This window comes from Diceros bicornis, chromosome 1, assembly GCF_020826845.1.
Source record: "Diceros bicornis minor isolate mBicDic1 chromosome 1, mDicBic1.mat.cur, whole genome shotgun sequence".
Classification (NCBI taxonomy): domain Eukaryota; kingdom Metazoa; phylum Chordata; class Mammalia; order Perissodactyla; family Rhinocerotidae; genus Diceros; species Diceros bicornis.
Window position 1 is genome coordinate 7,262,148 of NC_080740.1, and position 27,379 is coordinate 7,289,526.

Sequence of the window (27,379 nt, forward strand, 5' to 3'; positions counted from 1 at the left end):
GGAAGGACGGACGCCCTCCGCCCCCGGCCCTCCGCGGTCGTCGCCAAAGCCCGGAGCTCCGGATCCCGGCCCGGAGGAACGGGATGGCGAACGGGAGCGGTGCCGGCGGCCGGGAGCCCGGCGCACCGGGCATGCTCAGTGGCGCGGCCGGCTGGGTGGCCCCGCGCGCTGCACCCGGATCTGCTCGGCGGCGGCGGCGGCGACGTGAGCGCGCAGGGGGGCGGCGGCCTCGCCTCGTCTCTCTCCCTGCGCCTGGGTCGGGTGGGTGACGCCGAGCGCCGGGGAGATGTCGGACTTCGACAGTAACCCGTTTGCGGACCCGGATCTCAACAACCCCTTCAAGGTGAGCGTGGTCCCGGCATCTCCCGCCGCCGCGCCGCGTCGTCGTTTGTGAAAACAGACAAGTTCCTTCGCGCCCGGCCCTCGGCTGCCCTCAGCCGCCTGGCCAGGGGCGCCGGGCCGCCGCAGCCCGCTTCGGGGTCGCGCCCCGGCCCCCGCGTCCCTGGTTTGGGGTCGTAGTGGCCCCTGCTCGGCTCCCTGTCCGGCCGCCGCCCCCCACGTCCCCGGCAGGGGAGGGTCGTGCGCTCGCCGGGGGTGGGCCCGCGCCGGCGGTTCCTGCCTGGCTCCCGGCTCCCGGGAGCGTGGACGGGGAGAGGCAGGGGCAGGTGGAGTTGTCACCTGCCCGGCGAGTGTGGCCGGCCGGGCGGGCGGGGCCGAGAGCCGGGGGCGGGGGGGGCTCGCCCTCGGTGGGGTTGTCATGGGGACCCGCGGCGGCGGAGAGCTGCGGGGGGTGATGGAGGGGTGAGGGGACAGAGTAAGTTGCAATTAGAGGGAAAAAAAGGTTTTTATGTTTTAAACTTGTGTTGCGCCCAGATACCCCCCGCGGCGCTACCATTTCCCCTCCCCACCATTAGGCTGGGGGTGAGGGTACTGCTTTCAAAGCCTAAGTTAAAAATAAACAGACGCACCTGGAAAACAATAGTGCACGTGCACGACCATCTTCCTACCTGGCTGCTCTTCGGGAGGCAAAGGACGGGATGTTTTCCAAGCTCCTAGTGCGTCACCGGTTCTCTGGGCTGTACGAGGATACCGTTTCCCACAGGAGCTGCTTTCCTTCTTGGAGCCGACCTTATCAGCCCCAGCTTCGGGAGGGCTTGGCACAGCAATGGCAAAGGCAGACGGCTAAGATGTTCATTATCTGAGCTTAAATTAATGCAACATCTAAATAAATATCTCTTAGTAGTAGTCCAGGTTTCTTAATGAGCAGCAACTGCTTAGCACGTGTGATTTGTTTTCAACTGTTGAAGTTAGTTGTTTTTAATTTCCCCTGGAAATGTGCAGTAGTAACTATAATTTGTAGTCACACAAAATAAAATAGTAACTTTAATTTGTAGCCACTTCTGTAAATGCCACTTCTGGCTTAGCGAGTTTACCTTTCTTCTTTTTACTCCTGGTTTTATCCTTTATTAAGAATCCTGGAAGTAGACAAATCTGTGTTCTGATTGTTAACCTGGTGACTTCATGGGGGATTATCTTAATGAAATGATCCTGGTTATTATTGACAACTTGACTCACTGTGGAAGTGCAGAATAGACTCAGTCACTATTCCTTTGCCTCTAATGTCACTTAAGAAAATTGTATACAACTGGCCTGAAACTTTCAGGTTTTTACCAATGATATTGTTGTACTTTAAGGAGAGTTTTTTTCCCCCTAGTTTAACATTTAGTATTCTGTCATTCCATGTTGTGGAAAATCAGATTATTCTTAAATCATAGATATTCGAAAGAGACATTTCATAACTTGCCAAATGGGTGTTATTTTAAAATATTTTGAAGGTATAACATTGAGAACTGTTAGCTTTACCTGATTCAGATAATTCATTGATGCTGTTTGTTCAAAGTCTGACAGTTTGTCCGTTTTCTATTTGGTGATTCCATTTCATGGCTCATTTTGTATCTCTGGTTCTCTTGTTAGGCAAGACATTGTCTTCTTCTTAGCCCAGACTGCTCTTTTGTGACATCTAATGTTGCCTTGACACTCTGCTCTTCTGCCATACGTAAAGTTGCTGTAGTAATTTTAAACCCCAAAGTAGTTGTAAATACGCATTCATTGTGGCATAAAATTATAAACCTTTTTATTCTTTATAAGTGGATGCACCAGGATAATGATTATTCAAGTTCATAAAGTGCTTCAAGAGACAGATAATTTAGACCTAAAGACGTGGTTGTACATGTTCCTGTTTATGGTCTTGCCCTGTTTTTGGTGACTGTCACAGCACTGTGTGTCTGACCTTTTTTCTTTCTGTTTGTATCCAGCTGCCTTTCCTCTTCTCAAAGTAAAGCTTTACATCTATAGCATGTTCTTTCTTCTTTCTAATTTGGGCTTCCTGCTATGGAAATGTGATTATTGAAATAGTATTTCTGGTCCTCTCTACTTAAATATAAAAAGTTCTTATATTCATCTTTGTCTTACCTTATGATCATTTTTCTTTTCACGTCTGTTATTTTCAATATTTGAAGCATTTCAATATTAGAAAATAAAGTTCATATTTTCAAAATATGATATTTCACATTTGGCAACCATCCTGATTTCTTCTTGATTAAAAACTGTTTGCTTTCCATTGCTTTTTCAGTTTTTTTAACATTTTTTTCCCTTCACTTTAATGTTAGGAATGCTTTTGCCGGCATCTTCATTTGAGCTATGTTATGAAAATAATTTCTGAGGATAATCTCCTTAGATAATGTAACTACAATGGTTTGCTTGATTTTATTAGCTGTTGTAAAATTATTTGCTGGATTCAATGCATTCATTTTTCAAGTGCCTGCTTTATTCTGGTGGTTGTGATAGGCTCAGTGAATGAGTTTATGGAATTTGAGTAGTTTTCATTGTGCATCAAGAAACTTGGCATAACTGGAAGTGTGTAGTAATCTGAAAGAAAATACTTGATTAATTATATGGAGTTTTTGAGAATCCACTCTTGAGTTGTTATGGTGCGGTTTTAAAGCTGGAGAGGAAAAATATTTTCCTCATAGTCAACATGTATTTATTGAGTAATTGCTATATGTCCTTTGTTCTTTTGGTCAGTTATTCATCATTCAACAGATATTGAAGAAATATCTCTATCCTGAAGGATTTAGTCTAACATAAACATACTTGGAAAGTGAAATAAAAGGAGAGCTCAGTAACCAGCAGAGATCAGTAATAAAGGCTGTGTAAGTCAGTGTCAGAGTGAGTGCCAGAATGAGTGCGGTTTGTTCAAAGGAGGGAAAAGTCAGTAAGTGGTAAGAAAATCTTCATGCCTTCTAATATGCTCTAGCATATTGATATGCTAATTGAATTAGAGAATTCATCTTGGAAATAACATTTAATGTAATTTTTAAAAACTATCAGGGAAATGCAAATCAAAACTACAATGAGATATCACCTCACGCCCATCAGAATGGCTATAATTAACAAGACAGGAAACAACATGTGTTGGAGAGGATGTGGAGAGAAGGGAACTCTCATACACTGCTGGTGGGAGTGCAAACTGGTGCAGCCACTATGGAAAACAGTATGGAGATTTCTCAAAAAATCAAGGATAGAACTACCATATGATCCAGCTATCCCACTGCTGGGTATTTATCCAAAGAACTTGAAAACACCAATTTGCAGAGGTACATGCACCCATGTGTTCATTGCAGCGTTATTCACAATAGCCAAGACTTGGAAGCAACCTAAGTGCCCATCAAGGGACGAATGGATAAAGAAGATGTGGTATATATACACAATGGAATACTACTCAGCCATAAGAAACGATGAAATCCAGCCATTTGTGACATCATGGATGGACATTGAGTGTATAATGCAAAGTGAAATAAGTCAGAGGGAGAAGGTCAAATACCGTATGATTTCCTTCATTAAGTAGTAGATAACAACAACAATAAACAAACACATAGGGACAGAGATTGGATTGGTGGTCACCAGAGGGGAAGGGGGGAGGGAGGAGGGTGAAAGGGATAATTCGGTACATGTGTGTGGTGATGGGTTGTAATTAGTATTTTGGTGGTGAACATGATGTAATCTATGCAGAAATAGAAGTACAACGATGTACACCTGAAATTTTTACAATGTTATAAACCAATGTTACTGCAATAAACAAAAAATTAAAAAAAAAAAAAAAGAATCAAAATTTCAAAGCTGTGAAAGGAAAAGTTTTGAATGTATTTAGTCAGTCTCCTTCTGTGAATGAAAAAAAGCCCAGAGATATGATATTTCACATTTGGCAACCATTCTAATTTCTTCTTGATTAAAAACTATTTGATTTCTTTTGCTAACTTATTGTCTTACATCCAGGTGTAGGTAGTGCAGGATTGGCGTTAGAATTTAGATCTCTGGATTCCTAGTCCGTTACTGATGGCATGATATATGTGCCTTGGTTGCTTTTCTGACTCCGAAATTCTTGTCTTATATTTGGAGCTTGTACTTGAGGAGACAGCAGAGGGTAGTATTAAAAACAAAACAAAACAAAACAAAAAAACCCTGCATTTGATCCTGGCTTTGTCACTAAGCAGCTGTGAGACCTTGGAAAGTTACTTAGCCTCTCTCCATCTCAGTTTACTAGTCTGTAAAACAGGATAATAATACCTTCTATTATCCTATTATCCATTATCTAAAAACCTATTATCTAAAAACCATAGGATTTTTTTTTTTTTTGGTGAGGAAGATTAGCCCTGAGCTAACATCCATGCCAATCCTCTTTTTGCTGAGGAAGCCTGGCCCTGGGCTAACATCTGTGCCTGTCTTCCTCCACTTTCTATGGGAGGCTGCCTAAGGCACAAGCAGTGCCTTGGTGTGCACCCGGGATCGAACCCTGGCACCCAGCAGGGGAGGGCATGCACTTAACCACTATGCCAGAGGGCTGGCCCCTCTGTAGGATTGTTAATAGGATTAGTTGAGCCTACATTTAGTATGCAATAAGTGCTCAATGCGTGGTGGCTTTAATTAGATAATAGTAGGTAGTATTAGTAGTAAATCAAGGAAGTACGTTTAATTATAGTTAACCACATTATTCCTAGCTTATTAATTTGGTGAAGTTCATGTTCCTTTTGAATCTTCTAAAGTGTTAGTAGTAGCTGTTTGGCAGGTCATAGTTGAGGAATCAAGGCCAAGAATAAAGTGGTTTGCCCTAGGACACCCTGCTAGACCAGACCCCAGTTGTCTGAATCCTAGTGCTTTGTCTCCTCCCTAGTGAAAGAACTCTGTATTAAGGTTGAGCACAACCTCCATTTTGTTTTGGCCTCAAAAATGAATTCTACTCTATTTAAATAATCTCTTAAAAATGGCCTACGATTCAGCATTCTTATGTTATCTTTTAACTTACAATAATTTCGGTGGTATCCTATAAGTTTCCTTGAAGTTGAAAATTGAAAACCTTGTCATTAAAAAGTGACCCATATTTCAAGGGTGTTATCCATTTTGATTTTATTTACAACAAGCTGATGTCAATCCTCCCTTATTCGTTTAAAATTTAAGGCTGGAGATGGGATAGCACCAGGAAAGGATTTTGAGGATTTCTTCTGTGATAGTCTAACTATGCAAACGTTGTCTTTCAACATTAGTCTGGAATGTAGTGATAGTAGTTATGGTCTATGGCATTTTACATTCATGTCAACTGCATGAGTTCCCACTCTCTTTTCCTTAGGTTGATATTTTTTGTTTTTGTTTTTGGGTGAGGAAGATTAGCCCTGAGCTAACATCTGATGCCAATCCTCCTCTTTTTGCCAAGGAACATTGGCCCTGGGCTAACATCTGTGCCCATCTTTCTCTACTTTATATGGGACACCGCCATAGCATGGCTTGACAAGCAGTGCATCGGTCCGTACCTGGGATCCGAACCTGCAAGCCCCGGGCTGCCGAAGCAGAGCGCGCGCACTTAACCGCTATGCCACCGGGCTGGCCCTAGGTTGATATTTTTAAAAAGCATGTATTGAGCTGCTGATTATATTTCATCAAATTAAGATGCTTCATTATTTCATTTACCACTCTCAGTTATCTATTGCTGTGTAACAAATAATCCCAAAATGTAGTGGCTTAAAACAGTTTTGTTATTTGAGCTAGACTTAGCGGGCAGTTTGAATGTTGATGCCTGGAGTCACTCCTGTGGCTTCAGTCATCTGCCAGTTTCTCTAGGGCAGGATGGTTTAAGATGTCCTCACTCAAGTATCTGGCAGTTACCTGGGGCTGTCAGTGGGGGCAGCAATTGGTTATCTTTCGTGTGGCCTTTCTACTACGAATAGCCTGGGCATTTTTCATAGTGGCAGCTGTGTTCCAAGAGGGCAAGAGTTGAAGCTGCAAGGCTTCTTGAGTCAAGGCTTCACTTCTTTTACATTCTGTTAGTCAGAGCAAGCCACAAAGCCAGCCTAGATTCAAAAAAAGGAGTGGGGAGGATTAGGCTCCACTTCTTGATGGGAGGAGCTGTGTCCCTCTTGATGCAGATATACCTGAAAAGATACACCCAGCCTCAGGTGGTGAGACAGGTACAGATAACCTCAGGAGACACTCCCATTCGGATAGGGAAGGAGTGGGAGGCATGTAGCCACTGCTGGTCTGTACTCTGGAATCCAGCCAGGCTCATGTTGTCAGCGTCCCCTACTTTGGGGGCAATGAGTGTTCCTTGATTAGAAGCCAGTTCTGCTACCTGGAAGTCTTTCCCTAATCTATTATTTTCTTCTGCTTTTGGCTCCACCCTCTGAGAAGTCTTTTTTTTTCATGTAAGAAATGACCCCTGTTGGCAGCTGAGGAGCATTTTCAGTCTGCTTCCTAACCATTGAAAGTTGGGTAGGAAGTCTCTTTTCATTTTGAAATTTCTCTGTTCCTTTTAGTCCAGGCTGGTACAACTCCCTTAACAATTTCTTGTTAGTCTTATCAGGGTTCAAATTATCCCGTAAAACACATCCGTAATTCTTTTTGAGACAGTCTTCTTTACTTAGGGTGGAGTGTGAGGGTGCTATGGATCAACACTCTTAAGATACTTAGAAAACCTTTTGGCTAAGTTGAGCATCTCCTATGGCCAGTGAAAGCTCTTAGGCACGTACAAGGGGAGCCTGCTAGTGTGGGTGGGCTACCTCTCACAAATGCTACATGACAAAAGTTGTATTTGAACACAGTTTTATTTTGGTTCCATGGCTTTAACAATAATCATAATTGAGATGATGGTGATTGTGAAAAATTTTGAAAGTAAACTGTTCGTTTGCTGATATTATCAAAAAACAATTTTTTTGGAGTACAGTTAATATTTAGTAGTGCTGAGTACTGATCCAGGAAATTTATTGGATATTTTCTTAATATGACTCACCAATGCGATATAGTTCCTGAAAAATATATATTGGAGTAATGAAGTTAGTGAGCAGTTACTAAAAATGAATCTACCATATTCTGTTCTTGTCTATTCCACAGGTACTGTCTTCAATTCCAAGTGCATATTTAAAAAGTGGTTTGAACAAAGTAGAATGTGCCCAAAGAAGTCAGAATGGTCCTGGGTCTGGAATCAAGTCCTGAGAAGAATAATTTAAGTTTAAATTACTCAGTGGTCTAGTAGTCTACAGAAGGCTAAAGGGAAATATCAGATATTCAGATACTTGAAGGATTCTTAGTTGGTTGAGTGAATAAACCTGTTCTTCAGGGAAAAAAAAACAGGCTAATTGGCAGAGTTTACATGAAGGTAGGTTTTTGTCCTAACATAAAGATTTAAAAAAATCTATTAGAATAGCGAGACAATGCTTTTTTGGTATGGAGTTCCCCAACACTCGAAGAAATGCAAGCAGAATTTGGATGACCTGTCAGAGTGCTAAGGTAGAGATTTTTGTGTCTCAAATTTTTTTTGACTGTGCAACTCTATCATTGTTACATTTTTGTACCTGTATGGATCATTTTGTGAATACATAAATGCTCTTGTTCTAATCTGTGGAATATTAGGATTGAGTCTGATCATCTCAGCTGGAGAGAAGGCTTTATGTTCTAGGGGCGTGCTATGCTCTGAGCCTCATCTTCCGCTGAGGGAGCAGCCTAAGTGGTTGCTTACACGTAGGTGATCATGTCCTCTGTTGTGTGACCCTGGCCACCCTGGCCTCAGCGGACTGATCTTACCAAAGGTGCTTGGCCCAAGGGAAGCCAGCCCCTGGGCTGGTCAGGAGCAGATAAGATCGCTTGGTCCAAAAATTGTGCTCCCACAGGAACAATGATAGTTAACTGCACTGTCTTTCTCAGGACCTTGAACTGAAAGCACAGAGAACAAGTCAGGTAGTTGTAGTGGGAATAACCATGGAAGGACGTGAGGAAAGAGCCAAATTATCTTCATCACGAAACACTGGAGTAGAAATCATCTGACCAGAGCTTCTGAGGGTCATTTTCTAGAATTACTGTCCGTTATTAGAGCTGCCCTTGAACTACAAGAGATGTTGCCATGTCTTGAAGAATTCCAGTCTCTGTGAAACCCAGCATCCTTCTTTCTGCATATGTCTGTAAATTACCCTCCCTTCTCCCAGCGTCTGAGGTGACCTGAGTCTGTTTCTTTCGACCAGAATTGCCAAAAGGTAAATGTGAAGTAACATTTTCTTGCCAAAAGCATGATAGAATTAAACCTGTATTTAGACTTAATACAGATCCAAATGATAGAATGTAAGTCTATATGATAGAGTTAAACCTCTGTTTAGTTTTTGGTCGTAGAATAGAGTAATGCAGATCCAAACACTATGAGATGTTTGTAAATCACAAGAGGGAAAGTTCCTGACTTTCAGCAGGTGTGGGAAATAAAGGCTAATGTGGAGTTTGGTTGAATTTGACTTTGTATCAAGTCCCCGCACCACTTTCATTCTGTTTCATTTGTTCCTACTGAGGCAGCCTGTACTGTCCTAAAGCTTCTGACTTCTCACGGTGGACCAGTGTTGGAGCCCGTTTCTCTTCCCTGTGCAAGAACTGCCACAAGAATTGTAGACCTGTACACGGAGAGCAATCCAATAATCTCCTTCTCCCTGGCATTTGGCTTTGGGTGCTTTTAAGAATTAGTAATGCTAGTTCATCAGTCGATGGACATTTAGGTTGTTTCCACCTTTTGACTATTATGAATAATGCTGCTATAGACATTCATGTACAAGTTTTTATTTGAACTCCTATTTTAAATTGTCTTGGGTATATAGCTAGGAGTGAAATTGCTGGGTCGTGTGGTAACTGTTGAATCATTTGAGGAACTGCTAGACTGTTTTCCAAAGTGGCTGCACCATTTTATATTCCTGCCAGCAGGGTTCGACTTTCTCTACGTCCTCCTCAACACTTGTTATTATCTGTTTTTGAGTCCAGCCATCCTACTGTATGTGAAGTATTTCATTGTGGTTTTGATTTGCACTCCCCTGATGGCTATATGATGTTGAGCATATTTTTACATGCTTATTGGCCATTTGTATATATCATCTTGGGGAAATGTCTGTTGAGATCTTTTGTCTGTTTTTAAATTAGGTTGTCTTTTTTATTATTGAGTTGTAAGAGATTTTTATATTTTCTGGATACAAGTTCTTTATCCAGGTATATGATTTACAATTATTTTCTCTCATTTTGTCAATTGTCTTTTTACTTTCTGTTAATGTCCTTTGAAGCACAATTTAGATTAAGTCCAAATTATTTATATTTTATGGCTTGTGTTTTGATGTTGTATCTAAGAATCCTTTGCCAAATGTGAGGTAATGAAGATTTACTCCTGTCTTTTCTTCTAGGAGTTATAGCTCTTACCTTTAGGTTTGTGATTCGTTTTGTGTTAATTTTTCTATATGATGTGAAGTGAGGTGGAACTTTATTCTTATGTGTGTGGATGTCCAGTTGTTCCAACACCATTTGTTGAACAGACTGTTCTTTCTCTATTGAATGATCTTGACACCCTCGTCAAAAATCTCTGTATTCTTTATTAATATATGTTCTTGCAAAATAAATGAAATATTTTATCTAAAAAAGTCCTTTATATTTTATGCAAATGGCTCCCAAATACTTGATGATTGTCCCTAGAGTATGTACATTAGCTTGTCTAGCTTTCAGAATTTCCAGAGCTTGTGTTGCAACTGTTTCTAAATCGCTGCTTGCTTCAGTATGTTTTTTTTAAAAATACTGTAATAATAGGTTTTATACATGTTTTTAGAGTGTAATTATGAACACATTATCAATATTACCAACTTGTTACTTTTCCTTTTCCTTAAAAGAAACACTTCCATTTATTTTACAGAATACAAAGAATCACTGAATACGTTCTTGCATGTGAGCAAGAATACTGGAACCTCTGAAACCTCTTAAAGCAACCTCTTAAACCTCTTAAACGGAATAAGTGTATGTTACAGCATTGTGCATTTTGAGTATTGGTGAGATCAAACTAGGAGGAAGGGATTTGTGATAGTTACTGATAATTTTAATTGATAATAGAAGAAAAAATAAACCAACTATTAACAGTTTTTGCTTGTCAAACACAGTCAAACCAATGCATGTTGTAGAAACGTTATACACACAACAAATACTGGAAGTTTCCGCTTTCTCCAAGAGACATAAGCGGTAGCAGAGTTGTATACATGCCGTTGGCGGCCATTTTCCCTGTAGGAATCCTGTAATGGTGGTTAGAATCCGCATATGGTGATTTGGAATATATGTGGAAAGTGGTGAGAATGACAGTGGTAGGTGATAGGAAAAGAGCCTCAGGAATATCAGCAGGTCATGGCCAGGGGCTGGTATCCTAGTGTAATTATGCCGCCGCTTAGCAGTTTTCCTGGATCTGTTGATGCTTGTTTTAGATTGATTTAGTCAGTCTTATGGTTTTATTTATGGCCTAGCATGCCTAATTTTTGGCATCTCAAATAGTCATAAATTTTAGTGAATTGCTTACTAGTAAGTGGCATATTGTAGAACTGCAAATTAATGTGTTCCCTAAGCTTAAAAGAAGTGTATTACATGCTTTTTCTATTTGATTAAAAATTTTTTAATGGTAATGTTTATATTTGAATCTCAGGGAAACTTAACCACCATTTAGAGTTGAGTTCATAAGAAAATGTTGTGTGGACTCTATGTATTGCAGACAAACATTTCTGTGTTCGTAGCCTGGTGTTAGGGGGAGTGGAGGACGTTGGCAGAGGATTTCTTCTCCTAGCAGAGGAGTGGGGAGAAGGGTGGCTCTGGAACCAGACTGCTGAGGTTTGCTTCTCCACCGCCTAGCCTCGGTGACCTAGGGCAAATTACTTAATTTTTCTGTCTGCAATATTTATTTATTGTTGTTTTTTTACATTTCTTATAGTTCCAGGAGTTTTTCTTTTGAATCAAGACAAAAATGGGAAGCTCTTAAAATAACAGATTATCGGAAATAAATAATGGTGCAAGATTATCTTTGGTTGCAACGTGTGATTATTTATTCTCCTTTGTTTCATCCCTAAATTGCCTATATTTTCTAAGGCAGACTCTAATTTTTATTAACTTTTAAACTTTTTGGTATTAACAAAAATAGTAACAAAAACAAAACATACAAATTACTGGTTGTCTTACAAAGCTTAGGGATTTTAGAAGCTATTATATATCACAACTTGAACCGAGGGTAATAATAAGGAGAGCTCTTTTTATTTTTATGACAAATCACCTCGTGATGTAAGTTTTGTTTAAATGTTGGACAGTTGTGCACTTGGTTGTTTAATGTTGGTGATTTTTGGAAAGGACATCTAGTGTTCTTTTTATTGTAGGGGGAGGTGGCTGCCTGCTCTCACAGTTGGAACTCGGCACATTTCCCCCTGGACCTCGTGTTGTAGAGAGTGCTTGGATTTGGTGAGGCTGTGATTTTAAGTACTGGCCTGGGGAGCTTAACCACTGAGTTAACAGGAGTAGGTTATTTATTTAGCCAGAATTCGTTTCATAAGAAAATGTTCTGTGAACTAAACCTTTACTCTCAGGTGGAAAACTACATTAAAAGTTGACTGCCTGTAATATGACCGAAATAATAAGACCTTTTAAAATTTGTTCACAGGTCTTTGCCACATTTAGTGGTAATTGTTCAGTATTTCAATATTTAATGTATTAAATGAGAATGACAGAAAACCCATTAATCTTAGTGGAGAACCACTATGTATAATAAAACAAAGTTTTTTGTACAAAAATCTCTTGACAGTTTACTGAAAATAAGGGATATTTAGGTGGGAGGACACTGCTGTTCTCCCATCCTTAGGATATCAGTTCAGTGGCGCATTTGTTAGTGGTCAAAGGTAATTGAACTCGCCGGGCAGTTGAACAGACATATGACCAAATATTTTCCTGTTCTATGTGATCAACCTTTTTCTTTTTATGTCTGTAGACTTCAGTGCATTAATGTTGGGGCACCTACAGCTACCCAATTTCTATTAGCTACCCAATTTCTCAAATTTCAGAAGAAATTTTGGTGATTTAGTATGATAGGATGTTAAAGTATCCAATTTTAAATATTCAAACTCTGGTGTCAGCGTAGTCCCTAAGTGCTCATCTCCCTACCCCATCCTTCCTTACTTATTTCCTAATGAGCCTTTCTCTTTATTTAATGAGGGCAGTGAATGATTCTGTATTTAGATTTTGAAGACTTATGGATTACAGCCAGTTGGCAATATTTCCTCCAAGAAATACTACATCTAATTTTATTTTCTTTAAACAACTTTGAGATATAATTCATATACCGTACAGTTCACCCATTTAAATGGTATGAGTTAGGGCTGGCCCCGTGGCTTTAGTGGTTAAGTGTGCGCGCTCCGCTGTTGGCAACCCGGGTTCAGATCCCGGGCGCACCGACGCACCGCTTCTCTGGCCATGCTGAGGCCGCGTCCCACGTACAGCACCTAGAAGGATGTGCAACTATGATGTACAACTATCTACTGGGGCTTTGGGGGGAAAAATTAATAAAAAAAAATAAGGGGTATGAGTTAGTGGTTTTTAGTATATCCATAGCTGTGCAATCATCACTACTGCCAATTTGAGAACATTTTCAACACCTCAAGAAGAAACTCCATATCCTTTAGCAGTCATTCCCCATTTCTCCCCAACTTCTCCAGCCCTAGGCAGCCACTAATATGCTTTCTGGACATTTTATATAAATGGAATCATATGATATGTAGTCTTTTATGACTGGCATCTTTCACATAGCATAATGTATTAAAGGTTCATCCATATTGTAACGTGTATCAGGACTTCACTTCTTTTTATTGCCAAATAATATTCCATTGCGTGGATATGCTACATTTTATTTGTCCGTTCATCAGTTGATATAAGTTTGGGTTGTTTCCACTTTTTGCCTGTTAGAAATAATGCTGCTATGAATATTTGTATACAAGTTTTTGTGAGGCTGTACACCTTGAGTCTCATGGATATTTACGTAGGAGTGGAATTGCTAGGTTGTATGGTAACTGCCAAACTGTTTTCCAAAATGGCCGTACCATTGTACATTCCCACCAGCAGATTCTAGTTTTCTTACATCCTACCAACACTTGTCTTTTTGATTATAGCCATTCTAATAGGTGTGAAGTGGAATCTCGTTATGGTTTTGATTTGCATTTCCCTGATGGCTAATGATGTTGAGCATCTTTGTATGTGCTTATTGACTGTTTGTATACTTTCTTGAAAGAAATGTCTATTCAGATCTTTTGCCTGTTTTTCAATTGTGTTATTTGTCTTTTTATTATTGAGTTAGAGTTCTTTATATATTGTAGATACAAGTCACTCATCAGATATGTGATTTGCAAAAATTTTCTCCACTTCTGCACATCGTCTTTTTACTTTCGTGATGGTGTACTTTACAGTAGGAATTTTTTTTTTTTTGGTGAGGAAGATTAGCCCTGAGCTAACATCTGTTACCAACCCTCATCTTTTTTTTTTTTTTAATTTTTTGTTTATTGCAGTAACATTGGTTTATAACATGTAAAAATTGCAGGTGTACATCATTGTACTTCTATTTCTGCATAGATTACATCCTGTTCACCACCAAAATACTAATTACAACCCATCACCACACACGTACCGAATTATCCCTTTCACCCTCCTCCCTCCCCCCTTCCCCTCTGGTAACCACCAATCCAATCTCTGTCCCTATGTGTTTGTTTATTGTTGTTATTATCTACTACTTAATGAAGGAAATCATATGGTATTTGACCTTCTCCCTCTGACTTATTTCACTTTGCATTATACCCTCAATGTCCATCCATGTTGTCACAAATGGCTGGATTTCATCATTTCTTATGGCTGAGTAGTATTCCATTGTGTATATATACCACATCTTCTTTATCCATTCGTCCCTTGATGGGCACTTAGGTTGCTTCCAAGTCTTGGCTATTGTGAATAACGCTGCAATGAACACAGGAGTGCATGTACCTTTACAAATTGGTGTTTTCAAGTTCTTTGGATAAATACCCAGCAGTGGAATAGCTGGATCATATCTTTTCAAAGAACCAGCTCTTGGTTTTATTAATTTTTTCTATTGTTTTTTTGGTCTCTATTTCATTTATTTCTGCTCTGATTTTTATTATTTCCCTTCTTCTACTGATTTTGGGCTTGGTTTGTTCTTCTTTTTCCAGTTCCTTTAGGTGCATTGTTAGATTGTTTATTTGAGATTTTTCTTGTTTGTTGAGATAGGCCTGTATTGATATAAACTTCCCTCTTAGAACTGCTTTTGCTGTATCCCATAAATTCTGGCATGTCGTATTTTCATTTTCATTTGTCTCCAGGTACTTTTTGATTTCTTCGTTAACCCAGTCGTTGTTCAGTAGCATTTTGTTTAATCTCCACGTATTTGTGGCTTTTCTGATTTTCTTCCTATAGTTGATTTCTAGTTTCATACCGTTGTGGTCAGAAAAGATGCTTGGTATTATTTCAATCTTCTTAAATTTATGGAGACTCGTTTTGTGGCCTAATATGTGATCAATCCTGGAGAATGTGCGTTTGAAAAGAACGTGTATTCTTTGGTTTTTGGATGGAATACTCTGTATATATCTACTATGTCCATCTGTTCTAGTGTGTCGTTTAAGGCCAATGTTTCCTTATTGATCTTCTGTTTGGATGATCTATCCATTGGTGTAAGTGGAGTGTTAAAGTCCCCTACTATTATTGTGTTACTGTCTATTTCTGTTTTTATGTCTGTTAATAATTGCTTTATATATTTAGGTGCACCTACATTGGGTGCGTAGATATTTACAAGTGTTATATCCTCTTGTTGGATTGTTCCCTTGATCATTATGTAATGCCCTTCTTTGTCTCTTTTTACAGTTTTTGTTTTAAAGTCTATTTTGTCTGATATCAGTATTGCTACCCTAGCTTTCTTTTCATTGCCATTTGCTTGGAGTATCTTTTTCCATCCCTTCACTTTCAGTTTGTGAGAGTCTTTAGGTCTGAAGTGTGTCTCTTGTATGCAGCATATATATGGGTCTTGTTTTTTTATCCAATCAGCCACCCTCTGCCTTTTAATTGGAGCATTTAGTCCATTGACGTTTAAAGTAGCTATTGATAAGTATGTACTTACTGCCATTTTTTAACTTTTTTTTTTTCTCAGTGTTTTAGTGGTCCTTCTCTGTTCCTTTCTTCTTCTCTACAGAATTGATGATCACTTTAGTTTGACCTCTGTCTGAAAGCTGTACTCTTTAACTCCCCTCCTCCCTCCTTTTATGTTTTTGATATCATATCTAACCTCTTTTTTGTGCATTTGTATCCATTATGTTCTAATCATGGAAATAGATAATTTTTCCTATTTGTGGTCTTCTCTTTTCCCCTTAAATCAGTCCCTTTAACATTTCTTGTAGCACTGGTTTCTTGGTGACAAACTCCTTTAATTTTTGCTTATCTGGGAAAATTTTGATCTCTCCTTCCATTTTGAATGATAACCTGGCTGGGTAGAGTATTCTTGGCTGTAAGTTTTTTCCTTTTAGCACTTTAAATATATCGTGGCATTCTCTTCTAGCCTGTAAGGTTTCTGCTGAGAAGTCAGCTGATAGCCTTATGGGGTTTCCTTTGTATGTAACTTGACATTCTCTTGCGGCTTTTAGGATTGTCTCTTTATCTTTAATTCTGGACATTTTGATTATGATGTGTCTTGGTGTGGGCCTCTTTGGGTTTATCTTGTTTGGGGCTCTCTGTGCTTCCTGTACCTGGATGTCTGTTTCCTTCCTTAGGTTAGGGAAGTTTTCATCTATTATTTCTTGAAATAGATTCTCTGCCCCCTTGTCTCGCTCTTCTCCTTCCGGGACACCTATAACATGGATGTTAGTGCGCTTGATGTTGTCCCAGAGGTCCCTTAGACTGTCCTCACTCTTTTTAATTCTTTTCTCTTTTACCTGTTCACCTTGGGTAATTTCTTCTAGTCTTTAGTCCAGCTCACAGATCCGTTCTTCTGTATCCTCTACTCTGCTTTTGAGTCCCTCTAATGAATTTTTCATTTCCAGTATTGTATTCTTCATTTCTGATTGGTTCTTTTTTATATCTTCCATTTCTTTGTTGACATTCTCACTGAGTTCATTCTCCCCAGATCAGTGAGCATCCTTAACACTCTTAGTTTGAACTCTCTGTCGGGTAGGTTGCTCATTTCTGTTTCACTTAGTTCCTTTTCTGGGGTTTTGTCCTGTTCCCTTACTTGGAATGTATTCTTTTGCCTCCTCATTTTGCCTCTTTCCCTGTGCTTGTGTCTACATATTAGGTAGGTCAGCTATGTCTCCTGCTCTTGGATAGGTGACCTTATGTAAGTGATGACTTAGGAGGCTTCCAGTGTGCTTCCCTCAGTTCTCAGTGTTCCAGGGGTGACCCCTATGTGGGCTACGTGTGTCCTTCTGTTGTGGCCTGTTTGCTCTCCCCAACCCTCCTCTTTTTACTGAGGAAGATGGGCACTGGGTTAACATCCGTGCCCATCTTCCTCTTTTTCTATGTGAGCCACCACAAGCACGGCCACTGACGAGGTTCCACCTGCTGCAGCATGGCTTGATAATTGGTGCATAGGTCTGAACCCAGGATCCAAACCTGTAAACCTTGGGCTGTGCCACCAGGCAGCCCCTGGAAATTTTTAATTTCTAAAATTTTTTAGGTTTTCAAATTTTTGCTGAGGAAGATTTGCCCTGAGTCTGTTGCCAGTCTTCCTCTTTTTGTATGTGAGCCACCACCAGCATGGGCACTGACAAGGTTCCACGCCGGGGAACCGAACTCAGGCCGCTGAACTTAACCACTAGGCTGTCAGGGCTGGCCCAGGAAATTTTTAATTTTGATGAAGTCCAGTTACCTATTTTTCCTTTTGTTTCTTGTGCTTTTGGTGTCATATCGAAGAAGCCAGTGCCTAACCCAAGATCATGAAGATTTACTCGTGTGTTTTCTTCTAAGAGTTTTATAGTTTTAGTGCATACATTTAGGGCTTTGATTCATTTTGAGTTAATTTTTGTGTGTGGTCAAAGCTACCGGTTGTCTGTTTAAAGGTACTTTATTTTTTAAACTTTCTTTTTATTAAAGATGTAAGACATTTTGATATTATCTAAATGTTCAATTTTTTGTCCTATAGATTGCTTTAAGAAGTTATTGGTTTGATTTCTTACCACTGCTCTATCTTGAGACATATTATCTTTTTTTGATTGGCTTTCGTGTAGTTCATGTAGCTCAGATATGGTGCTACGTAATAGAATGTGCCATTTGGAAAAACAGGATCCCTTTACTTTAGTGGTGTCTCATGGCATTTGCCAGTGGACCATCTACGTCTTTTGCCAGTGGATGGATTTCTATTGCTTTGGTTAGATGATTATTGTGACTTTGACTGGATCCAATGGGATATTTTGAAAAACAAGCAAAGCATATTCTCAGTCTTTATCAACCATTATGTTTGAACTGGAGAGTTTGCCAGTTTAATAAGGTCTTTATGGTTACCTAAAATTTTTGTGCAATTGCTGTGACTGCATTCGAGATTAAAGAGCTTCCAACTCAGTTGTCTTCAATAAATTGTTACCATTGAAGATGGCACAAGAGTAGGTTATTTATTTGGTCAAACATATATGAAGCCCCAGAAGTGAGTCAGACATTGTGATAGTCTCTAGGGATACAAAGGTGAGGAAGAGAAGTCCTTGATGTCAAAGAATCCACACTTTGGTTGGGAGACATAATGCGTGATAAATGCTTTGATGCTAAAAAGACGAGAATAGCATGTCTTTGAGATTGCAGGAGAAAAATTTCCTGAGAAAGTGATGCCTGAGCTGTGTTGAAGGAAAAAGAGGAATTGGTCAGTATGTGGCCTCAGTTCTCCTAAATGCAGAGTCAGAGGCAGAAGGCTAATGTGTTATAGCTCAGCTGCCTCATTTTGTAGAAGGGGAAGTTCAGACACAGATGTTCATATTTCCAAGTTTACTCAGGACTTAGAGAACCTGGACTAAAACTATCCTTTGGAATGGCTGTAATAAGGGTAATGTGGGATGATTTCTCACAGCAACTGCTAAAAGTGCTGCTGGTAATATAAAATGGAACAAAGAAAGGACCAGACCTCTTAATTTCATTTTGACTGTAGGCTAAGTCCGAGAATTTGTTGCTTTCTATATTCAAGTCCCTTACATACGTCATTAGTTATCTGAAGGAAATTTTAACCAGATTATATTATATTTAGAAATTGTTTTGTTTTCAAAGAATTCTTTTAGAATGTAGAATGTGCTAGATAATAAAATGATGATTATTTCTTGGCATTTAATACTAGTGTTAACATGGACAGATAGTGCAACTTAAGTTGTGGTTTGTTAACTTTTAAGTTGCACTTATAAGATAAATCTGCTTGGGTGGGATTGCTTCATTTGTTTCCAATTTACTAAGGACTGATTTGGGTCCATAAAAATTAGTTTGTGAGTTTCTTTCAGGTTTGAGTAAGAGTGTCATGACTCTTGCATGAAAATGAATATCAATTTTTAAAAGCCATGATTTACTGAATAATTCCTAGTGATTATTAAGCGCTTCTTATAATGAGTTATAAAAGTTTTGCTAACTACATGTTGTTTTAGAGTCTTGCTGAGATTTTTAATGGGTTCTGGTCCCCCTTTTTTTAGAAAAATGATTGGGGCATTTAGAAACGGTAGTACTTCTCTAGGTAAATGAAATTCTCGCTATTTATTAAGTTCCTATGATTATAGTAGCTCTGAGATATATAGAGTAGGAAAAAAAATTAATGCTCCAAAGGTTGGGCCTCTCATAGCCCCCAGCTTGGAACTTTTCTTGTTTAATCAAGTTGCCTAGTATAGTGTGTAATGTTGATTGGATTAAGCAGAGCTGTTGAAGAGTATTTTAATTGTTTTGTGGAGCAATGCAGTCTTTAATTCAGTCTTTTTGAGGAAATATTGTTTTAAATGTAAATTTGTGTTCTTTATTACATTTTCTTCTAACAACTTGCTCTCTAGAGTCAGATTTGAATTTGAATCCTGACCACTTCACTTATTAGCTCATATGGCTTGGGGCAAATTACTGAAAAATCTCAGCTAGGATTCTCACCAGTGAAAGAAAGGATATGGAGTCGAACTCAGGGCTGTGCTGAGGATTACGTGAGAGAATTAAAGAGGCCAGTGATGTGCTAAACTAGATGAATTCTCTTTCTCTCCTTCTATCTATCTTTGCTTTAGCCTTCAGTTTCCCATGGGCTTTCTTGATAGAAGTTTTCTTCTAAATGTTTGTTTTAATATTCAAATTATCTTTTGCTATCTCATATGAAAAAGTGTGAGGAAAGTGAAAAAGTGTGGTGCAGGTCTGCTACTATGTTATATTAAAAACATTGGATTGGGAAGTTTCTGATCAAGTCTCCTGTCATCTTTTGTAATTTTGAAAAACTTAGAGGAAATTTAGCTTTAAGTCTTGAATTTGTTGTTTTTATTTTTGCTAACAATTGAATTTGCCCAAATGGATGAAAGTGAAATTATATTATAAGCCAATCTTGAAAAAGTTGTAATGCCTAGATCCGCACAGTCCAATGGAAATATAATTCATGCCACATATGTAATTTAAGTTTCTGGTAGCCACATGGGAAAAAAACCAGGTGAAATTAATTTTAAGAATGTCTTTTATTTAACCATATATATAAAATATCTTTTCAATACATAATCAACGTAAAAATTATTAATGATATTTTACATTGTTTTGTGCTAAATCTTTGAAATCAGAAACATGGTATGTTTTACACTTTCAGAACTTTTCAGTTTGGACTAGTTACATTTCAAGAGCTACGTGTGGCTAGTGGTCACCATATTATGTAGCACAAGTCTAGATGAATAAAATGTTTTATTAAAACAGTAGATGGCTTTTGCACCATAAGCTGTGTGTGATAAAAGATTGTCAGTAGTTATCACTGGTTTACAGTTTGTCTTCGTTCCTTAGCATTTGCTTATGTAGATTGTGAGAATTTACCCATCTTTGCAGTCCTTATTCCATAAATGATTTCACTAGTTATTCATTATCCATTCCCAAATTTTTGTAAATTTCCAAAGGCCTAAAACACTCTCTTTAATTATTGAGAGCAGAAACCAAATTCAATATACATTTGTTCTCTTCACATTAATCAAATCTGTAGGTGTGACATGAGCAAGTGCGTATTTTGAGAGGCTCATTTTTGTGCATTGTGAAGAATAGGTTGGGGAAGGAGTCTGAGCATGGGAGAGGGACCCATAAGGACTGTGTTACCGAACCGTGTTCATTTTTTGCCCATGGCCCAGAAAGCCACACACTGAGACGACGAATTGCAGGAGAGAAAGGGTTTAATCACAAGGCAGCCAAGTAAGGAAAACAGGAGAACAAGTCTCAAATCTGCCTCCTCAATAATGGGGAGTCAGGGATATTTATGAGGTAGGGAGCAAGGTGGTCTGAAATGTAGAGATAGACGATTGGAGGTGAGGTAATTGATGATCTGTGCAAGCATAGTCACACTTCATGCCTCTTCATAGGATGCGTGTTCGCAAAATGGTGGCGTCAGCATGACCTGAGGGTGGAGTTTTTAAGCTCTTGACGTCAAAAGGTTGCTTATCAGACATCGGCCCGGGCCCAGTTGATGGGTTGGTGGTCTCAGCTGGCCTGAAGTGGACAAGGGGTTCTAATTCCTGAAAAACAGTTCAAACACCTGTTACCATGGTGACCCAGGCTCCAGGGAGATGTCATCTATAGGAACCTAGTGGGAGTCAGATAGCATATGCCTAAACAGCACAGTTAACAATGGGTGGGTAAACAGCTAAAAGCTATGACCGGTAATTGCAAGAAGGAAAAAACTTTAGTTCCTAGCTGTTTAATCATCAATGGCTAACTGTTTGCCAGTTTCAGCTGTTGCAGTTTACTTGTGAGAAATATTGGCAGCTTTATGGGGGAGGAGGTTGGGGGCAGAATGGAGAAGTGGACAGAAGGAAGGGTGAGAGTGGGCCTGATGGTAGCTTCAGGGTGATATGTAATTGAAGGGATGTTTCTGTTTCTCTGCTTGTGTGCATCTTAAAGATGACTGAGACTTGAAATGTAGGTGTGAGGCATCGTTTTGAGAGGAAGCAGTTGAACATAGGAGAGAAGAGGATAACTGATAGGGTAATCCTGAGAAAAGATGGGAAGAGAGGAAACTAGTTATCAAGAGTTTTTTCTTTTTTTTCGATAGTTTTTGTCAAGTTGGCTTAAACTTTTGAACTGTGGGGAATATCTAACACCAAGAAAAACGGTAAATTAAAGACTAAGGTTATATTTGTATTATCCTCTCATTTTTTTAATTGGAAGGGGAAGAAAGGTGAAACGAGTTAAATTAAGCAGTGGTTTAACAGCAGTTTTGGATCAGTAAGTGTGTTGGGTGTCAGTATGTATACTAGGGATCAGTAAATGTTCATACTTACTAAAATATTTCTCTCACAGTAGAGTTTATTTAAATATAATTAATGGCAGGGGCCGGCCCCGTGGCTTAGCGGTTAGGTGCGAACGCCCCGCTGCTGGTGGCCCGGGTTCGGATGACGCACCGCTTCTCCGGCCATGCTGAGGTGGCGTCCCACATACAGCAACTAGAAGGATGCACAACTATGACATACAACTATGTACTGGGGCTTTGGGGAGAAAAAGGGGAAAAAAATAAATAAATATAATTAATGGCAGTAAACTGTTTTTACACAGAGTTTTAGTGGAATACAAAATGGCAAAGAATGCTTGTCCCACCTGTTCTGGTTTTAAGGCGTGGAGACGTGCTCAGGTTACCTCAGGTGATGGAGGTTTATTGTTGGGATTCTTGGGGGAGAGAAGGAAGCCCAACGCAGTCAGTCTCTACGATTGTAATGAAACAGTCTCTGGGAGCTAACAAGGCGCATCCTCAATCCACACTCCCCTGTCCTCCACCTCCCTCTTGCCAAGCAGTGGAAGCCATTTTCATGTTAAATCAGTATTTATAAAACAGATAAAAATTGAGCTGCACTGATTCAAGTGAAGGTTAGGGGTTGGTCTCTGCCACCTTCTTTTCTCTCTTCTGCTCCTCTCACACTTTCTCCTCCTTATTCCTTGACCCGGACGCCCTTCTGAGGATCTGCAGGACAGCGTGAAAACTCCTGTAACATCAAGTCTTTCCTCACCAACCGGAATAGCAGTAACTCTGTGGGCCCTGTTTTTGCTTTGGTGACTCATTGGCAACTCTGGTAATTGCCATTCCCCTCAGATGCTGTACCTGCTGCTCTCTTTTCTGGTCACCTTATCATGACTTAGCTTCTATTCGTCTTTCTACCATGACTAGTGTCAGCTTCTGCTGCTGCTACTAATTACCAGTCTTTATGTCTCATATTCAGGTGCCTTAAGAAACAGGATCTAATTGAATTGATTAGTTGTTATCCGATATAGAGTCAGTTCTGTTGGGGTCTGCCAGGCTTCCTCATGTCTAGTTCTAAAAATGGCTGCCTTTGGCACAGATGCCAATGCCTCATCCTCTCACATGTAGCTAAGGTAATAGGGTCACATGACACAAAGGTTGGGCGAAGAACTGCTTCTAGTTGCTTTCCTCCAAAGGTGGCTATGGGTATTTTTTTGGCCTATTCATTACATAAGATGTGCTATACTTTCTTAATATCTCAGTTAATCATAAATGGAGAGCTTTTTTGTTTCATCCTTAGCTTGTTGTTGGTAATGATGATAACAGCCTCAGCTATCACTTACTGAGTATTTTCCATGTACAGGAACTGTATTAAGCATTTTACATGTAGTAGCTCATGAGCTATATGATAACATTTTACTGATGAAGAAACTGAGTCACATTGAAATATGAAGTGCCTTGTTCAAAGTTTACAGCTTTTCATTAGTAGACCTGTGATTTGAATACAGGCAGCTTTTCAACCAATAAAGACCTTCAATCTATAGCATAGCATTTCAGAGCTGCAACTGAACAGGGTGATCATCTCTCAAATTCCGCCCCCCCCCCTTTTTTTCACAGATGAGAAAATTGAGAGTTTAGATGACTTGCCTAAGGTCACAGAGGCTAGTCATTGCCAGGAACCTAGAGTTCCTAACTCCTAGAATAGTACTCTTTCTACTGCAAAACAAGTACCTAAGACACACAAGGTTTTGAGTGTTAATCTTGAAACTGAAATCTATTAAGTGTTGGCAGATATAGTAAGTGAATACATAATATGTGATTGAACACAATCATCCATGTAGGCTTTTATGTTATTAGACTACTATTTAGCTCAAGGATGATGTATATACAGAGAAGAGAATAAGCAGGAGACTGAGGTTGATTAGCCACAAACACAAGAATTGTTTACTAAATTAATCGCCTCACGTCTAGCTGCAGGTGAAAGTAGTTTCTGCCAGGTTGGAATCTTCCTGTGAGGTTATATGTGGCAGCGACTGAGAAATGTCCAGTTTAGTGCACGGTGGAGGAAATCAGTTGAAATGCAATGAAGGCGCACTCCCTGGAGGGTTTGGTAAAGAAACTTGGATTAAAGATATAAAAAAGCTAATTATGGTAGGTGTAAAATTTTTATTTTCCTCTTTGGAAAACATTTATTTTTATAATGCATCTTGGTTTTTAATGAAATAAGAGTGTGAAGTTAGGTGGCTTACTAAAGGTTGGCAGAGTAGCCTTAACTAAATGACGTAAAAATATAACTATATAGTCAGATCCAGATATTTAAACTCTGAAGAATGTCTTTACTTGCTTCTTATCCTAAATATAGGATATTTAAACTCTGAAGAATGTCTTTACTTGCTTCTTGAAAGTTAATAAAATAAAGAAGCCTAGCATATTCCTCTAAGTCAATAGAATAAGACTATCTCAGAATGTTTTTCTTGTTAGAAATGCAAATTGTCAGGCACCATCCCAGACATCAGGGTACATTCAGAGTGGGGCTCAGCAGTCTGGATTTTAACAAGCTCTCCAGGTAATTCCAATGTGTGCTAAGTTTGAGAACCACTGCCATAGAAGCAACCAACTTAACAGTTGAAACAGTTTCATTTTGATGGTGTTGAAGAAGAAACAATATTTTCCTGCCCAAGTTTTGGAATCATTAATAACCAGTCAGCTCAACCACTGTCTTTCTTGATAAAGTTGTGATTGTGGTAAACTTTATTTTTAGTATATCTGATGGAAAAAGGCATTGGAAAGTCCTGGCTTCATGTTTTGTCTCAGACATATACTAATTGACCTTCAAGTTTCTTGACCTTTTCAAGGCCATAGCTTCTTTCTCTGAAAAATGGAATAATACTGTGTACCAGGGCGGATCATAGCAAGGCTTGGAAATAATATAAGTGCTGGATACTCATTAGGCATTAAAAGATCATTCATTATTACTTAAAATCTTCAGTTTTGTTTTCTCCCAGTTCAGAGACTATAGCTTCCTCAACACTATTTACATTTGTTAAAACTAATTTGAAACGTTAATTATGTGATAATTCAGAATTATCAGTTCTTTATTTTCCTGAATCGTTCTCAGCATATCTTATACATACTCTACTGCTTTGTCACTTAATACTACAGGAGGAGAAATTCCAGACTAACTAGAAATGAGCTCATTTCAATTGAGACAATGATTTTGTCAAACTGCCAGTTAACTTTCAGCCTGGGTTAAACTTTTCTAGAATCTAGAAGGAAACAAGTGTATTTTGGTTATTGCAGTCAAAAGTAGAAAATTGGAAGAATGATTTCATTCTGGGTCTTCTTGGAACTAAGTTATACCTTATGTAGGATTTTTTTTTAAAAAAGAATATGAAGAGAGTGACATCAGCATCATGGCGGAGTGAGCTTTCCCGTGAATTCTTCCCCCACAAGATACAACAAAAGCAACAGCCACAGACCAACAATGGAATCCCAGACAGTGAAAACCTAGAGCGGAGGGGTCCACACTGCCGCACATCTGAGAGCGGAACGTGCTGGGCCCCCGGAGGAAGTGGGGAGAGGTAAGGAGAACACCGCTCCCTCCCCATAAGATCAGGGATCCCGTCTGCGCGGCTCCCAGAGAGGGGGGAGGGGCGGCCCTCGGCGGGGAAACCGTGGCTCTTCGGACTCTCTCAGCCAGTGGGAAACTCCCGCACAGAGGACTCAGAGGAGCCACAGGGCTACCATCAACATCTGAGCACCCCAGAGAGCGGATAAAGAGGGGCAAACGAGAAGCCTCCCACGTCAGGGACCCAGAGGGCAAAAGAGAGAGCTCCCCCCTCCCCGCAGCCCGGAGTCTGCAGCTCGACCAGACCAGACCTAGTGATCCAAGGCAGACCTGATCAAACTGGACTGGACCCGCAGATCGCACGGGGGAAAAAAAACAAAACAAAACTGCGGATCGCAGCAGAAAAACCTGGGCAGAGCGCAGGGGGCTTAGACTACACAGCCCTTTACCACCAGACAGTGGCGGCAGGTGGAAACTGCAACCAGAGACTTCCAGGATGAGGAAAAACAAAACCAACACAGGAACCACAATGCAAAAATATATCAAATCACCAGACCAGAAACAAAATGACAAGCACCCAGAAATCAACCCCGAAGACACAGAAATCCATAAACTAAATGACAGAGATTTCAAAATAGCTATCATAAAAACACTCAACGAAATACGAGACAACACAGACAATTAAATGAGATTAGGAGTTTCTTCACAAAAGAGATTGAAATCATAAAGAAAAACCAATCAGTGCTGATGGAGATGAAGAACACAATGGAGGAGATAAAGGAGAATCTGGAATCTTTAAAGAACAGAGCTGACAATATGGAGGAAAGAATTAGTACTTTAGAGGATAGGAATACAGATATACTCCAGATGGAAGAAGAGAGAGAACTAAGACTAAAAAGAAATGAAGAAAGACTCGGAGAAATATCTGACTCTATTAGAAAATGTAACATAAGAATTATAGGTATTCCTGAGGGAGAGGAGAGGGAAAGAGGAACAGAGAGCCTATTCAAAGAAATAATAGCTGAAAATTTCCCAAATCTGGGGAAGGAGCAGGAAATACCAGTAAGCGAAGCCAACAGGACACCTATATATATTAACAGACAAAGGCCTTCACCACGACACCTAGTGGTAAGGCTAGCCAGGGTCAACGACAAAGAAACAATATTAAGGGCAGCTAGACAAAAACAAAAAGTAACGTACAAAGGAACTCCCATCAGGCTCTCAGCGGATTTCTCAACAGAAACTTTTCAGGCTAGAAGAGACTGGAATGATATATTCAAAATACTGAAAGACAAAAACTTTCAGCCAAGAATACTCTATCCAGCAAAAATATCCTTCAAATATGATGGAGAAATAGTAACTCTCCCAGATAAACAAAAGCTAAGGGAGTTCATGGCCACGAGACCCCCACTACAAGAAATACTCAAGAAGGCCCTCAGACCTGAAAAAAAGAAGAGAAAGGGAACACAAAGCTTGGAGGAAGGAGAAAAGTAGGTAGACAAAATCAGAGAAAAAGTAGATCTTTACCGGAATAGGTTAGCAACCACTTAAATACTAAACTCAAAGATCAAAGGAAGAAATTCACCAAAAATAAATTTAACTTCATCACTGTAAGCACACAGCCACAACACAAGCTAGAATAAGGTATAACAAGAACAACTTAGAAGGGGAAGAGGAAAGTGACTGAATTGACTTAGTATAAGGAAATAGGAGGCCATCAGATAATGGACTATCTCATACACAAGATTTTTTGCCCAAACCTAAAGGTAACCACTAAACAAATAATCAAAGCAAAACCACATATGATAAACAAAGAGAAAACTAGAAGAATCCTAAGACAGAACAACCAAACTGAATTGGCAGTCCAAAACAAATGGGACAAGAAACAAAGGAAATGCAAAAGAACCAGAAAATAAGTGACAAAACAGCAACATCAAGCCCTCATATTTCAATAATTACCCTAAATGTAAATGGATTGAACTCTCCAATCAAAAGATACAGAGTGGCAGGATGGA

The 27,379-nt window shown here is 39.5% G+C and overlaps 1 protein-coding gene across 1 annotated transcript in view; it reads left to right on the plus strand.

Annotated features, from left to right (window-relative positions):
- The first annotated feature begins 229 nt into the window (after positions 1 to 229).
- SCAMP1 (secretory carrier membrane protein 1) overlaps positions 230 to 27,379 on the plus strand; it is a 104,304-nt gene continuing 77,154 nt past the window's right edge. Inside the window, exon 1 of the mRNA XM_058567454.1 lies at positions 230 to 343. Coding sequence (XP_058423437.1) covers positions 287 to 343 — 57 coding nt within the window. The 5' untranslated portion in view covers positions 230 to 286. The remainder of the gene's footprint in view (positions 344 to 27,379) is intronic.